We start from the raw sequence: 16,804 nt of genomic DNA, 5'->3' as shown, positions 1-16,804 counted from the left end.
GAAAACTTAAACCACCAAGAACAAGATCCTAAGTGATTGACAGATAGATTTTGCCAGAGTGGAGGACCTGAAGCATGGAAGAGGTTCCCCAGTTAGATGAGTGAATAGGCAGACATTGAGCATTCAAGGGCCATTTTAAAAGACTGGGTCATCTGAGGAGAAGCAAATAGAGAAGACCAACCTTGTCCAATTGAAGGTACTGTTTCTTTGTTTCCCTGTCAGCTAGACTGAGTGGTGAGAAGTGCTGTAAATTACAAGGAAGGAGAGAGAGGGAGAGAGGGGTGCGAGAAATAGCAGACTTTGATAATTATTTACCATAGGGCTAGAAAGTGAAATTTTACAAAGCAGTACAGTGAATGAGTGTGCTTCTCTAAAAGCAAGATAATATTTCTAAGGGTAAAGTTTTGACCTACATAAAGGAGTGAATGTTTTAACGCCAAAAATAAAGGAACTGTTTTCCCAGTTGAGTTGATGGAAAATAAATCTTATTTCTGGCGGGCATACCTAGAAACAGAAGTCAAGCTGGGATGGGGTGGGGCAAGGCCATGTTTTGGGAAGAAGAAGTACTTGATTAGCAGCAGCAGCAACCTCCTCCAAATTCCCATGGCCCTCCATGTTTTATATTACTTGTTAGGGAAGTTATGTGTTTCCTTTGCATTAATTAAGGTATCAGCTTAAGTGTGAGTGCCTAAGCATGTGAATTTGTTGTGCACTCTGTCTCTGATGTTGTGAGTGGTGCATTTATGGCAAAAGGTCTCTTCATTGCCAGCTCACAGATGGTAATGCTAGAATTTAGTTCAAACTTGTGGAATCACTACATACAACTTCAGTGATGATTGCACTGTATATGTTCCTGCCTCTCTCCAGAAACATGAAAACACAAGATGTCGACCATCTGAAATGTCATGGTAGTCCTTAAATATAGTTGCTATTTAAAGATGTATAAATTATAATCATCCCACCAAATTTCATCTCTGGGGCAGCAACATATTTGAAGTTTTGATTTAGTTGAAAGGCATGATAATTTAGGAGTTTACCATTTATATTAACAAACTTGATCAAATGCTTAAATGTGTATAAGAGACTGGGAAACAAAATGCAATTCTGTGTAATTGAATGCAAATGCAATGATTTTAGTATGATTAAGCCTAAGATGCTTTCAACTGGAATTATTTGGGAATAGATAGAAAAAAATGAATAGGAGAAAATAATAAAAGGCATTTGATTTATCCACTTAATCAGGAGTGGATCAGAATGAGAACTTTGAAAGGTTGTAGGAATTAATGATTTGAGTGTAGGAACCAAGCCTTTTCCTCTTCTTGCACTGAGCTGGTTTTATTCCACTACATTTCCACACCTTGCAGAAAGGAACTCCTTGTGGACTATATGAGGGTAGGCTCTATGTTCTGTAACTACCACTTACTCACACCAACCTGGAAATTGGCTGCTTCATGCTCCACCCCCCACCACACCCCCACCCACACTCCACCCACACCCAGGGGCTGTGTTGCTCTCCCCCTAGCCTGTTATTTGGCAAGGTTTGGCTAAGGATTCAGGAAGAAGAACCTCATTTTCCCCTACTGGAACTTAAACTCATTTTACAGCTCTCACATTCTTTTGCTTCTTTTTCACTTTACCTGCCCTCAACTGATTCTCCTGTGTTATCCCCAAGGATTAGGCAGAAATCTAGCATTATTTATAGCACTGGTGTGGTTGAAAGGCTTTACTATCTATTGTCTTCGTAGACTTTCTGTCTTCCCCTGTAAAGTCGGGGAGGGGGGGAGGTGAGAGGGGGATTTTACCATTGTGCTCTCTCAGGTCCTTTCTAACTCACTTACCATTCCAGTCTGTGACTTTCTTCCCAACTCTTTTCTAATTCCCTTGTAAGGTGTTGAATATAATGCTGAGCACTTCTGGGTGCTCGATACATCTAATATCTCCATTTCTCATACTAGATGCCATCCTCTGAGAGGCAAGTGCCCCATTTCCCAGCCATCCCCTCTCCTGTTGCATCTAGCTAGGGCATTCAAGTTGATTTCTTCAAAGACGGAAATTACCATAGCTGTATCCAGAAGAATTATGTTGAACGAACATGATATTAAGACTGTGTGTATATTACCTGGTATATCAAAAGGGGGTTAAATGTTATGGGGGAGGGTAACAGCTATTTATTTAACAAAATGTTAATTGAATATGACTACAAGGAATCTCAGAGGATGATGGAGAAGCCCACGTTAGAACTAATCAGGACATTGTTACCTACTGAGCTCAGTGAAGAGAAAGGTGGAACAGTAAGTGTGTTGACTATAGCCTGTTATAAGCTGTCCTTTTCCCTTCCCACACTTACCTTCTGCTGTTCCTACCACTCTATCACCACCATCATCACCAAACAATTTTGTGGGATAGGGAAGGATCCCAAGTAAGAAACCCAGCCAAACACTTCAGTCCCAGGAGCAAGCAAAATGTGCACACCCTATCCACCAAAGAGGGCCAACAGAGAAAATAATTCACCAGAATCTCTACCAAACTATACCTAGCCAAAACAGGAAGAGTTCAAGCACCGCCCAACACTGAGTACAAATTAGCTGGACTTGGTTACATGATGCTCTTCCCAGACCTTGTGGTTAAATTCTAATAACCTTCTTAGGAAAAACAAGAGGGCTGTCTTGGGAATGCTTGATGAGGTTTGGAATTCAAGAATAAGAGGCAATGATGAGAGACACCCAGATGAGCATGGAAATGATTGTATCTGAACTAAGTTCCAACTGTATACTTATTTCAGAGAAGTGAAATTAACCTAAGCTATGCTACCCCAAGGCAAGTATATAGATACACTAAATCAGCTCGTGTTTTAGGGGATGAAAGGTCGATGTGAATGTTAGTTTAGGCAAATGCCAAGTAGCAATTATTCTGTGAAGGTTAGTTTAGGCCAATATGAAGTAGAAATTATTTTGTAAGCCTGTACAGTCAACCCAACAGAAAATTTTACAACTGTGGAAAAAACATGTAAGGATATAGTAGAATTAACTAAGCTAAAATTGAGAGAATCTTCGCCAATATCAATAATATGTAGATGTTAAATGACTATGAATTTTGTTAAAAGACCATCTAACCTAATATGGGATGCCAACAAGGTAGTAAATATATTCAAATTGCGAATGGCTAAGCTTAAGTTGAACTACGGTGTTCAGTGGTATCCTTTCAACTAATGTCCTAAATAATTACCAAAAGCAGGGCTCAAATTCCTTTCCTATTGGAAAATACCAGCAGTTCTGTTCAATTTCACATTCCTTCATCTACTGTTTGACCATGCCAGTCAAACCACTTGAGGTACAGAAAAGAGAACTACACTACAACAAGGAAGTACTTAATCATTTGGTAGCTGCAGAATATAACTTGGCTTGCCAATGGCCCACATAAGAGTCTAGTGGTCTAGTGGTCTTCTGTGACCAACATGTTACAAAAGCTATACATGCTGAATTCAGAGAGACCCAATCATTTTAGCATCTTTAATGCTGTATTTACCAAACAAAGCACTGTTTTAGGATATGTCCCAGTTTTTTATATTTAAAAGAATGACCTGAGCATTTCTTAAGTTAATGTTTACTTAAGGAGTGAAGCTAAAAAATATACAAGGGCACCATTCCTTTGCTGCTGTTGCTTCAGCCTGTAAAGGTGTATGATTAGATAGGAATATTGCAATGATTTTATTCATGTTTCCTGAGAGACAGCCCATTTCCCCCTTAGGATTCGGTGACCTAAAATTTGGGAAGAGAAAGGCTTGAAAATCTCTGACCTCCAAGGAAACTAGAAGCTCAAAATAGAGTTTTTCAAGTCCCAGTCTCAATTATCTGAAACATATTTAAAAATTCATATTCTTCAAATAGTATACCAGAACAGGAAAACTGCTCTCACCGAAAACCTATTTATAAACCCTGATCTAGACCTAGTCTTTAAAGGAAGGAAGCTTTGTCAGAAACTAGAGGCATCTCATTAATCCTCAGTGGACTAGAGGCCTTCTGGAAGAATAGTGAACCGATGTCCCCCAGTCATTGAGGTTGACTCTTCAAGCCCAATGCTTGATGACATGGCTGCTGTGGTTCATACACAGATGTTATTTTTAGAGGCAAGAATTCTCATTTCCCAAAAGTATAACCACAAGATGTCTATTTGGAATGAATCACATTTATGCATTTGGACAATAGTAAATGTTCAGATCATGTCTGTGTAACCTCAGTTCCCTGAAGAAATATGTAATATCTTGGTACACTCTCACCCCAGGACCTTTGCCCTCTGTCAGTGGCCCTCATCTAACTGAGGTGATTTATTTGGAAATGGAGCAGGGCTGTGGGGTTCCATAGATGTCTTTGAAGCAGGTTTTTCTTCCAGGAAAAAAAGTTATATTTTGTCCTTGTGGATTTTCATAAAAACTGGTTTAGGGACAAAAATGTCACCAATCTTCCACAAAGCGGGTAGCAAGGCTCAGAGACCTTCAGGGAGAATTTGAACTTGGTGGCCCACAAGGGTGCCTTGCTGTGTTTGCACTTTGCTGCCACAGCTGGCAAATCAGCCTGATCTGGCTAAGCTTTTTGGGCCTAGGCCAATCTCAGGTCCAGCCTTTATAACTGTGACTGGACTGTGTGGGGCTTTTGGCCCCTTAAACTGAGCTTTAGTAAGGCTGGAGACCCTCAAGGAGGGCATTACAGAGCCCAGAATTAACACACACAGGCAGACTAATCTAGCAAAGAGAGTGCTTATCTGGGAATTGGCAGAGGCTCCCTGGGTGGGTCCAGTAACCTTGTTTAGCCACTTGGTGCTTTGCTTGGCCACATCCCTTTGGGTTAGCTGGTTCCTTTGCTTAAAAAGATCGAATGACTGCCTTCCTCTTTGACTTTGCCCTACTCCTTCATGGGAAGAGTCTCCTTCATCTGTGGGGAAAGATGGTACCTGTCTTTCAGGGTAGCCCAATAAAGTAAATGCTGGTAGTCAATCACTGAGTCCGTTTGTTCAGCTGTCTTGCTGTCTAGCTGTGGAATCAGGGCTCCCTGGCAGGAATCAGCTATTACCATACCAGGAAAACAGCAATGGCATATCAGACTGGTCAAAGGGACAAAGGTTGGAAAAAAAATCAAGTCAATGAATAGGGCTGGCACAGTGGCTCATGCCTGTAATTCCAGAACTTTGTAAGGTCAAGGCAGGAGGATTGCTTGAGCCCAGGAGTCCCAGACCAGCCTGGGCAACATAGCGAGACCCCCATCTCTATTAAAAAGAAAGAAAGAAAAAAAATCAGTGAATAAGCTACTTACTAATTTCTTAACCCATTGGTTCATTCATTCTTTCAGTTACCAAACATGTCCTGAGCACCCACTATGTGTCAGGCATTGTGCTAGTCCCAGGGCTATGCCCTTTCCAGATTAATACTGGAGTTCAAAACCCCTCCTTCCTGGCCCCATTCCAAATCCTAACAACTTTATACTAGCTACCCTGAGGAAAGTTTTCAGGCTGAAAATGGACATGTTGCCCCACATCTCTCTCGGCTCTCATTTCCTCAATTGTAAAATGAGGCTAATAATACTTGCCCTGCTGCCTCACAGGGGTCCCATATAGATCAACTAAGAGAACAGATACAGCAGCTTTTAATTATAAAAATCATAAAATGCTAATAGTTGTGACTCAATAATGAAGATTTATTGAGGGCTTACCATGTTCTCCAGATTTAGCCTTACCCAGGCCATAACTGAATGTTAACCTATACCAAAAATTCTGAATTTATCATGTTTGGAAATTCAGATTTTATAAATATATAGTTTTTCATGTATAATATTAATATTTTGTGAATGCTGTGTACCAGATACTAAGCTCAGTGCTTTACACAAATTACCTCATTTAATCCCCATAATTACACAATGTGGGAGATGGATACAAGTATTATTATACTCATAGAGAAGAAACATGGAACTCAGTGAGGTTAAAGAATAACTTGTTGGCTGGGCACAGTGACTCACACCTGTAATCCAAGCACTTTGTGAGGCCAAGGTGAGAGGATCACTTGAGCCCAGGAGTTCAAAACCAGCCTGGGCAATATAGGGAGACCCTGTCTCTACAAAAAAATTTTCAAAAGTATTCAGGCGTGGTGGCATGCACCTGTAGTCCTAGCTACTCAGAAGGCTGAGGCAGGAGGATTGCTTTAGCCCAAGAGGTCAAGGCTGCAGTAAGCTGTGATCACTCCACCACACTCCAGCCTGGGCAACAGAGCAAGACCCTGTTTCAAAAAAATAAATAAAATAATAGCTTATTTATAGTAACAAGGCTAGTAAATGATAGAGTCAATTTGAATCCAAGTTTTCTGACTCCAGAGTATGAACCTTTAACCACCATGCTATGCCTCCTCTTAGAAAAGAATCAAACCCTATACACTTCTAAGCTATTGGTAATATTATTGGAAATTTTCCACTTTGAGGTAGCGGACAGTTTCTTAGAACTACAGAGAACCATTTCTACCACTGGGGAAGGAGCCCCACTGAAATGGATTTAATTCCATCCTGGGTCGGCTTCTTCACATCCTGGTGTTTTGATTGTTTGTTTGTTTCCTATCCATTTAACAGGGGGACATATTTTCATAAGTTTCACTGCTGCATTCACAAACCATAAAGTAAGAATTGGGAAAGCTGTAAGTGGTAGAGAAAGTGTGTTCTGTGGATCAGAGGCAGATGTGGAAGCAAGGCCCAGGCAAGAACATATGTGGGTGTGGGTAGCTTTGCTGATACCATATGGAAGCACAGCCTCTAGCAGGTCTCTCTTCTTTGTCATTAAACATCTCTGTGTGTATCCTTGGTACACAGACTCTTATCTTACTGGGAGCATCCAGAAGGGTTTTCCCAGACCCACAAAAATTCCACCCAGGCTTCTTTCTAGTGCTTCAGTATGTGGCCATGGAGTATTACTTTTTTTGCCTTAGGAGGTATTTGTAACAAGCTCTTATGTCTGCTGCTATGGCTGCTACTACTACCCCTCCTCCTCTTCTTTTCCTCTTCAAGATCATCATTGTTATTCTGAGCAGAAGAGTTAACATGTCCAATAACTTATTACCTTTCCAGGCAATGTGCTAAGCACTTTACATGCATTATTCTATTTATTTGTTCATTCATCCATTTAATATTTACTGTTCATTACTTTGTACCAAACACTGTGCTAGGCACTGGGAACCAAACACACTTTTATCCCTTCTGTTAGTCTAGTGGGGATGCAACAGGGAATATATAATTACAAACAGTGGAAAGTTCTAGAAAAGAAGAATACATGGAACTATATGAAAGGTGAATGGTGCTATTTTATTTAATATTTCAACAGCCCTGTGAAGATAATAAATAGTATTATCCCCCATTTTACAGGTGAGGCAAGTGAAACTCAGAGAGTTTAAGTGACTTGCCCAAAGTCACACAGCTAGTAAGTAGGCTGAGTAGGGATTCACATCCATGCTGGTCAGATTCCAAAGCTCATGCCCTTAACTGCTATACTTTATTGCCCCCCCCCCCCCCCCCGCAACGTGTGAAGTGCATATATAGCCATTAATTCTAGGCCTATACATTTGGGTTCTGGCTTTATCTCAAATGTGTGGAGTTGCAATTGTTTCCAATTAGTTGTGGCTGTGGTTTGGTGCATTCGTTCAAAGAGAGTGTGCACGCAAAGCACAGGTCACGTGCTAGGCCTTGTGGATGTGCACAACGTATAAATAATAACGGCATTCCAAAAAAGCTGGGCTTCATTGGAGTCACCACATTTGTTTTCCATTAGCTTATGCTACTCAAATACAAACGGTAAAGCATGTGTTTACATTGCTGTGGATACGGAAAGCCAGGACCCCAAAGCACATTTTGCAGGTTGTATAAAGCTGAGCATCCAAATAGTTCAAAATCAGTTTTATAAGCCCAGCTTAATAGCTTTAAAATGTAACCTGGATTCCAGATATTAAAAAATGCCTACAGAAAGTATGTGAGTAGCCAAAAGAGATAAAACCAGCTAAATCCTTAAAATATGTACCAAGTCCCGTATTTGCAGTATCTATTTTGTTACTTATCCCTTTATTTTTTTTAAATGCTAAAGAGCTTAAAGTCAAGCAAACTCTTAGCCATGTAGCAGCAGTAATGGAATTTTTCATTCTGTACTAACCAGCTGTCTGAAGCTTTTCAAAACAAACCTGTTCATGATGAGATAGTTTGGTTATTTAAAACACAGTAGATGACAAGCCTGGGGAAAGCAAGCAGGAAGCATCCAATGTTGTTCAATGCCCAGTGCTTATCTCCCCCTTCTGGTCCTCCCACCCAATAGTGAAAAGCTTTCCCATCAAGTTATAGTTAATGCCCAGCATCTGAGAAAATGGAATTGAAATGGAAATTATCTGAGCTAAAGGCAGTAAAGATGGCAAAAATGTACAATGAAGGCCCCATTCGTTGATGTCTTTACCTAAGACACATGTTTCTTTTGAAGAGTTCTGGACCTGGGGGGCAAATATGTTACTGTTAATGAGATCTCTATTACTGACTCAGTAACTTGGTAAGGTTACTGAGCTTCAGTGTCTTCCCTTAACGTGAGAAATGGGGATGGCAGTCTTCCCTGTTATATAAGCTGGTGGAGAATATTGAGGATTATGTGAGAGAACATATGTTAAACCCCAGCACAGTGTGTGGCTGATAAGCTTCATATCTTTGCAATCAAGACAATTCCAAGAGGCATATTATTTATACCATATAGACAGATCAAGACTTGCTGCTCTCACTGGTCTAATTTCAACATATTTGATCCCTCTCAGAACAATAAGTATGTCCTTTGATCTCCCATGGACCAAGTACAAAAAGAGCTTCAGCCAAATCTCATTGTCCCATGCTGCCATACCCTTTTGCTATATTGGTTATGGCTTTAAAAATATGAAATTGCTGTACTTCAGAAAGCCCTTTTTTCCCTTTCATTGTGTTTCCAATTTTCTTAAGTAATTATTCCAGGCTTTTTGTTTCCTTTTATCACACAACCCTGAGTATCTGTTCCAAGGCTAACTTTAAATGTTTCCCTGTCTAATCAAATGAAGTCAATCACCTTTATACAAGGGTGTTTTCCTTAACTACAAAGACAAAAGGTCAAGATATCCATACCTAACTGAAAAGGAAATCATCATATTATATTTACTTTTAAACACATGGTTTGAAGAGCATTTACTAAGGATTCCAACATGCATGGTGCTCTGGTGGCTCTTGTCAAAAGATGGTTTCAGTGGGATTCTGGGAAGAAGAGTAACATTGGAACAGCCTTTCTGAAAGAGTAAGGAGTGGTCTGCGGTTCACTCACAGTAAGATGAGGGGGACAGATCTAGTTAGGCATGTGTCTGTAGTACCAGCTACTCAGGAAGCTGAGGCAAAAGGATTGCTTGAGCCCAGGACTTCAAGACCAGCCTAGGCAACATAGTGAGACCCCGGCTCAAAAAAAATGCAGATCTGTGTGCCCCATCCCAGATTCACCAAATCAGAAACTCTGTGAGTGAATTGGGCCAGGGAGCATGTCTTTTTTTTTTTTAACTTTTGCCTTTTTATTTTTTTCGAAATCACAATTTGTATTTATTTTGTCAAAATTGCTGACCTGGATATAATTGGGAAAGAAATGATTGAATGATTGCCAAGAGCTCAATATCAACACAAAAATGTAAGCCATCAAGACTGTTTGTACACGAAAAAACTTATGTTTCTGTTAGGTGTTTGGGGGAATTATGGCTACACATTGAATTACTTGTTATTTAAATATTACTTCTACAATATGTATTATCTTAGATATTTTTCTTTTTCCTATAAAATACCTTTCAACTTAAAAAATGCTTAATTCTTTATTTTTCCTTTTATTTTTGGTTGACACACAATTGTACATATTTGTGGGACACAGAGTGATAGTTCAATACGTGTATACAATGTGTAGTGATTAAATCAGGGTAATTAGCATATCCATCACCTCAAACATTTATTATTTGTGTTGTGGACATTCAAATCCTCTCTTCTAGCTTTTAGAAAACATACAATAAATTATTATTAACCATATTCATCCTACAGTAGTATAGAACAGTGGTCCCCGACCTTTTTGGCACCAGGGACCAGTTTTGTAGAAGACAATTTTGCCACGGACCAGGGGTGTGATGGTTTCGGAATGAAACTGTTCCACCTCAGATCATCAGGCATTAGATTCTCATAAGGAGTGCCACCTAGATCCTTTGCATATGTAGTTCATAATAGGGCTCCCATTCCTATGAGAATCTAATGCTGCCACTGATCTGATAGAAGGAGGATCCCAGGTGCTCACCTGCTACTCACCTCCTGCAGTATGGGGACCCTGGTATAGAACACTAGAACTAATTCCTCCTATCTAGCTGTAATTTTGTATCTATTGGCTAATCTCTCCCTATCCTCCCCTTCCCAGACTCTAGTAACCACTATTCTCTACTTCTATGAGCTCAACTTTTTTTTAGCTCCTACATATAAGCGAGAATGTGGGGTATTTATCTTTCTATGCCTGAGTTATTTCACTTAACATAATGTCCTCCAGGCTCATCCATATGGCCTCAAATAACAGGATTTCATTATTTTTTATGGCCAAATATTATTCCATTGTGTATATATACCACATTTTCTTCATCCATTCGTCTGTTGATGGACATTATAGGTTGATTCCGAATCTTGGCTATTGTGAATAGTGCTGCAATAAACATGGGGGTGCTGATATCTCTTCAATATACTCATTTCTTTTCCTTTGAATAACTACCCAGTAGTGGGATTACTGGACCATAGGGTAGTTCTATTTTTAGTTTTTTGAGAAACCTCCATATTATTTTCCATAGTGCCTGTGCTAATTTACATTCCTATCAACATGTATAAGAGTTTAGCAAGGCTAATTTTTTAATAAGCATCCTGGTGATTTTTATGGAATTTAGAGAATCACTCCCATAGTGTGTAAGTATGTACATACCCTTTGACCCAGTATCCTTACTAAGGAAATAATCCAAAATATGGAAAGAGTTATGTGAATGTTCCTGATGATTACGTTTTTGTTTATAAAAGCAAAATAACAGGAAACAATGCAAATATTCAATATTAGAAAAATGGTTAAGTAAATGTTGATAGATCCCTTAATGGATAGATGCATCATCCCATTTAAAGTATGACATTTATCATATTTACTTATTACAACAATTCTGTGAGGCAGGCGTTATTTCTCTCATTTTATAGATGAGGACACTGAGGTTTAGGGAGATTAAGCAGCTTGCCTGAAAATACAATTTTAATAAGTGGAAAAAGTAGCATTCGAACTCAAGTCAATCTGCTTCCCAAATGCAAGTTCAATTTAAAAACAAGCATTAAAAAGTGCTGACCTTTGAAAACACAAACATTGTTTATTAAAGTTTGGGAATTAGGGGTTTTCTTCCTTGTTTCTTTTCCTTTCACGTTTCTATATTTGATACTTGCATATTTAAAATATTAGATTCTAAAAGAAAGTTGATTGTACGCTTAGGCAACTGCGATAGTCTCAGTGGCTAAAACAGAGTTGCACAGACAGTAGTGGCTGTAGAAAAAGCTGGAATGTGAAGGGCCTTGTGCACTTCCACTAAGGTATCCTCTGTATTCAAAGTAATGCACAGCAGAAGTGTCAGGTTAACAGAATGTCTATGGGGATAGTGGAATGAAATACTCAGACGTAGGTTTTAATATGATAGTTTACATTGATAGTCATTATTGTGTGCCTTGGCTTTTAAAAAGCTAACAGGACAGTGTCCTTTGAAAATGGCAAACAGTTAATCAAAAGCATTAGGCCCCTAAAGTTACCTGCTTTTGTGTGTAAGTCCCTCATAATTTTCTTTTCATAAAGTTAGTGTTCAGTCTGAAAGACTGAGAGAGGGAACAGAAAGGTCAATATTGTGAATTGTAATTAAGCAATTGGATTTCTGGGCCAAATTCCAGGCTGCCTAAATCCACTCCTTGCTGGCAATTCCTCCTCTCTGGCCCATTACCCTTCTTTCAACACTCTGGAGCTTCAGTCTCTTCTTTAAGATTTTCGCATTAACAATAGATTTCTAGGTTTGGGTTTGTTTTGTTAATGTGTGAGGGTTAGGCTTATCAGCGGCTGTCTGTGTAAAATGGCTTAAAAGTCTACTATAATCCTTCTTCCATGCTGAATTTGTCACCAGAATGGGAGTGATTTAATACCTAAAGAAGTAACTTCACTGGCAAAGTTTTAAAGGGTTTTTGTTTAATTGCACTTTGTTTTAAACTGAGCTACTCAAGAATAGTGGGGGCATTGCACACAGGTTGGAAACGGCCTCTCAAAGATTAGCTATGTGTCTTAGCCAAGGTCCTCCAAAAATGTTTAGCTATTCATTCACAAATTCTTCTTCTGTAATTAATCTGGGCCTTGACTTTCTCCTTTTTCATAAGGTTGTGGAAATAGCTTTTAAAGAATTAAAGATACCATAACACTTCATTTTGCTTCAGTTCAATAGCACATATATTGAGTGCCTACTATGTGCTGGACACTGCCTTAAATGCTCTGGGGTTCAAAGATATATAAGATTAAACCCCTGGGCAGCTCACAGGATGGTGGTGGAGAGAAGTCATATGTTCAAATACCGGATTGCATACAGAAAGTGGCATTTAGGAGGTACAGATAAAGGGAACAGTGGTAAAAGAGGGAGAGGGAGAGCTGTAATGACTGTCTACCAGGAAAGCTTTATTAATGACATGGCGTTAGAACTTGGCTTGAAAGTATGGAGGACTTTGAACAGACACAAATGAAGAACAGCTCATAGTACCTTCTCAATGAATGTGTACTGAAGGTGTTAATGAAAGGGACAGATGCAAGGTGTGCTTGAGAAATAGCAAGTTCACTAATCTATATCTAAACATAAATTCTACTTATGTGAAAAATTCTCATTCAGGTATTCCATGATGTACACAAAAGATGCATTCTTGAAAATTAACATAAAAATGCTTATATCAAAAGCAAATTTCTCATAAGACATAATGATAAAGGAGGGCATTGGGGGTTTTGGTGAAACTGAAGTGATGTTATAGGCTAGATTAGCAGTTCTCAAAGAATGGTTTATGGATCCTGGGAATCCAAGAAATCCAGGGATCCACAAGGTTAAAACTACTTGCACAACAGTACTAAGATGTTATTTGTCTTTTCCCCTGTGTTGATATTTGCACAATGGTTCAAAAGCAGTGGCAAGTACAACTCTTTGATGCCACAGTATGAATCAAGACACCACAGGATGAATTAAGCCAATAGCACCAAAATGTACTAGTAGTCATTGTATTCATCACTGGTGTGTACTTGCAGAAAAATAAAGGGCAGTTTTACTTAAGGATATCATTGCTGAATCTGTAAAAATTTACTAATTTTATTAAACCTCATCTCTTGCACTTTTAAAAGATTCTGTGTTATAAAATGGGAAGTACACTGAAAGTATTTACACAGTAAACCATGTCAATGTGCATCTCAAGAAAAAGCACTTGTGAGAAATTTGAGCTGTGAGCTTCCTGTTTCATTTTTACTTGAGAGAATGACTGACAAACTATAGTTATGCAGACTTGAATACTTGCTAGACATTTTCTTGGAAAGGAACAAAGAGAGCCTGTCAGTTCAGGGAAAACAACTGGCAGTATTTATTGCCAATAATAAAATTCAGGCTTTCAATAGAAAACCAAAAATTGTTTTAAACTTTTATCTGCCACTGTGAGCTTGAGAGCTTCCCAAAACTTAAAGACTTTTCAGATGAGATTGGAGATAATATTAACGAATGTGATTTTTTATATCATATAATGAAAGGTGTTGACATTGGGAAGACCTGCATTGCTCAGTGAGCCAGTATTTTCCAGATGACCCATGGATGATGATACAAAATGAGTAAAATGTGTGTTCAAAGTTCAAAACATACCAATGGATGTAAATGTAACAGGATATGATATATTTATTTATATAGTTTCATATTCCACATTGCAACTAACTACTTGTTGAGTTTTTATGTAGTATCAAAGAAAAATCTCCACAATTATCTGAAAAGTCTGCTAAAATACTTATCTCTTTTCCCATGACATATCTGTGGGAGGTTGGATTAACTGCAAATGTTTCAACCAAAACCATATATCACAGCAGATTGAGTGGAGAAGCAGATTTGATAATCCAGCTATCTTATATTAAGCTGGACATCAAAGAGATTTATAAAACTGTTAAATAGTGCCACTCTTCCTATGAATTATCTTATGTCTGGGAAAATATGTTTGTCATTCAAAAATGTTTATGTTTTAGCCTGGGCAACATAGTGAGACCTTGCCTCTACAAAAAGTAAAAAAAAAAAAAAAAAAAAAAAATTAGCTGGGGATGGTGTCACACACCTGTAGTCCCAGCTACTTAGGAAGCTGAGGTGGGAGGATTGCTTGAGCCTGCGAGGTTGAGGCTGCAGTGAGCCATGATCATGCCACTGCACTCCCACCTGGGTGATGGATCCAGACCCTGTGTCAAAAAAAAGAAATGTTTATGTCACATCATAGGTTCATTCTTGTTATGTTTACAGAAGCTATCAAATAAATATTTTTAAAATTTCTCAGTTATAATTTCTAAGATGGCAAATGTTGATAGATATAACTTGTATAAACAAAAATAACTTATATAAACTCTATGGTTCTCAGCAAGTATAAAGGAGTCCTGAGACCAAGAAGTTTGAGAACCACTAATCTAGCTCATCTTAGCCTGTATTTATATATAATAAATGTAGTTGTGTATGATGAGCAGCAGCGGAAGTGGCAGGGTGGACGTGGTGCTGGAGTGGGAGGGTGAACGTGGTGCTGGAGTGGGACAGTTGGTAGATTGGCTTCTCCAATACCATTAGAGGTTGTTGGCCAGAAAAAAAAAAAACAAAAACAAAAATCTCTTTGGGACTTTCCTTTCTTTGCTAAAAAATAAAAATAAAAACGTAAAAACCACCTGCAGAATCACATTTCTCTGTAGTATGTAGCTCTTTCCAAGTGGATCTCAGGGTGGCAGCTAAATCCCAGGTGGAGAACATAAAAGTATACTTAGCCGTGACATAAACATAGGGACGATGGAAATCGCAGAAACCCCAGCTTGTGTTTGCAGCAGTTTTTCTTTCTGGATACCTCTTCCACAATCACAAAGATCTCAGTTTCTGTATATCCAGAATCTTTTGTTGGCTGTCTTAAAAGTAGGGGTTGGATCTAAGATTTAGGATGAGAAATGGGTGATGGGGAAGAAGCCAGGACAAAAACAGAATATGAGAATGAAGCCTTGGAGAGAGATGGCGAGGAAAAATAAGATGGAATCTGACAACGGCCCTCAGGGACCCTTCGTGCGGTGTGCTGGGTCTCTGGGTCAGTGGAGAGGCTTTTGAAAGGCGGGAGTCCCGTGAAATTAGTAATGCATTGGCCATGTGACTGAAAAGCCAGACACCGCAGAGTGAAACAAACATGTCTCTTAGTGTGCATATTATCTACAATAAAGCAAAATAAATTTAAAAGCATCTTATTGGAATTGCGGGAGAGGAGAATATTGAACAATTTTTCTAGTGATCAAGGCACATATAATGATGATTGATTCTAAGTAGTCATTGTACATGTGTATAAAATGGCACTGCTATTCTCCTCATTTGGTAGGAAGCATTTTGTGGTTTTAATTTAGTGACTGTAAATTTGATTATTGGGGGCTTCCATAGGGATCTTTTCTGGTCTTGGTGTCCTCTTAGCTTTGCCTTATCATGTCTTAAGTTCCTCATCAGTGAATTGTATCATGGAGACTTTCAGGAGCTTAAATACCATGGTATGAGAAGATCTAATGCAATATACACTCTGGCTACTGCATGATGTAAGTAGAGTCAAGGAGTAGACCATCACATCAAATGCTGTGGAAAGGTTCAGAAGTCTGAAACTCTAGAGTATAAGCAGTTTACACCTATGTAAATTTGAAAGTGATTTTTTACAGCTTCTGTGTAATTCATTGAACATTTTTAATGCCTCCTGTTAATAACACACTGTGCAGACCCACCTGAGAAATATGAAGAGCTGATGCATTCCTGGTTGTTTTCTTTCAGCTCCTGAGAACCATGTCTGTGCCCAAAGGTAGAGTTCTGGATAAAAACCTGGATGAGGAAGGGTTTGAAAGTGGAGACTGCGGTGACGATGAAGATGAGTGCATTGGAGGCTCTGGTGATGGAATGATGAAAGTGAAGAATCAGCTCCGCTTCCTTGCAGGTAACTGATTAGTGCTGACCCAAATGTAATGTAAAAATGGTGATGCTCAGGAATTAAAAATAAATTGAACCCGCTGTCTGCAATTCCCTTACATTCCCTGCAACACACAATCTCATCAACTCTTCAAGGAAAGACTATACAAGCTCTAGAAAGTGAAGTTCTCAGGTAGCCTCCTTCTTTTCCTCCCACCATTTCCAACCTTTGGTAGATTAAAAGGGTAACTTCCTGTTTTTCATTATCTAAAATGAACTGACCTAATCAGTTGGCTCTGTTTCTCATTGGAGTTTTCCTTGGTTCTTCTCATTTGTAAAAAGAAATGCATAATAAGAAATGCAAATTTGGGATGAAATAACCTGTACCATAAACCCCCATGACACAAGTTTACCTATATAACAAACCTAGACATGTACCCCTGAACTTAAAACAAAAGTTAAAAACAAACAAACAAAAAAAAAGAAATGCAACCTTGGAAGTCTTCTGAAAACCATTGGTGGGATAACTTTCAAAGGAAGAGC

General features: G+C 38.9%; 1 protein-coding gene across 1 annotated transcript in view; it reads left to right on the top strand.

Moving 5' to 3' along the window:
• GPC3 (glypican 3) overlaps window positions 1–16,804 on the top strand; it is a 452,688-nt gene that overhangs the window by 375,632 nt on the left and 60,252 nt on the right. The window contains exon 7 of the mRNA XM_019019454.4: window positions 16,130–16,289. Coding sequence (XP_018874999.1) covers window positions 16,130–16,289 — 160 coding nt within the window. The remainder of the gene's footprint in view (window positions 1–16,129; window positions 16,290–16,804) is intronic.

Source organism: Gorilla gorilla, chromosome X (assembly GCF_029281585.2).
Source record: "Gorilla gorilla gorilla isolate KB3781 chromosome X, NHGRI_mGorGor1-v2.1_pri, whole genome shotgun sequence".
In the NCBI taxonomy this organism is placed as follows: domain Eukaryota; kingdom Metazoa; phylum Chordata; class Mammalia; order Primates; family Hominidae; genus Gorilla; species Gorilla gorilla.
This window is presented reverse-complemented; position numbering and strand designations above follow the sequence as displayed.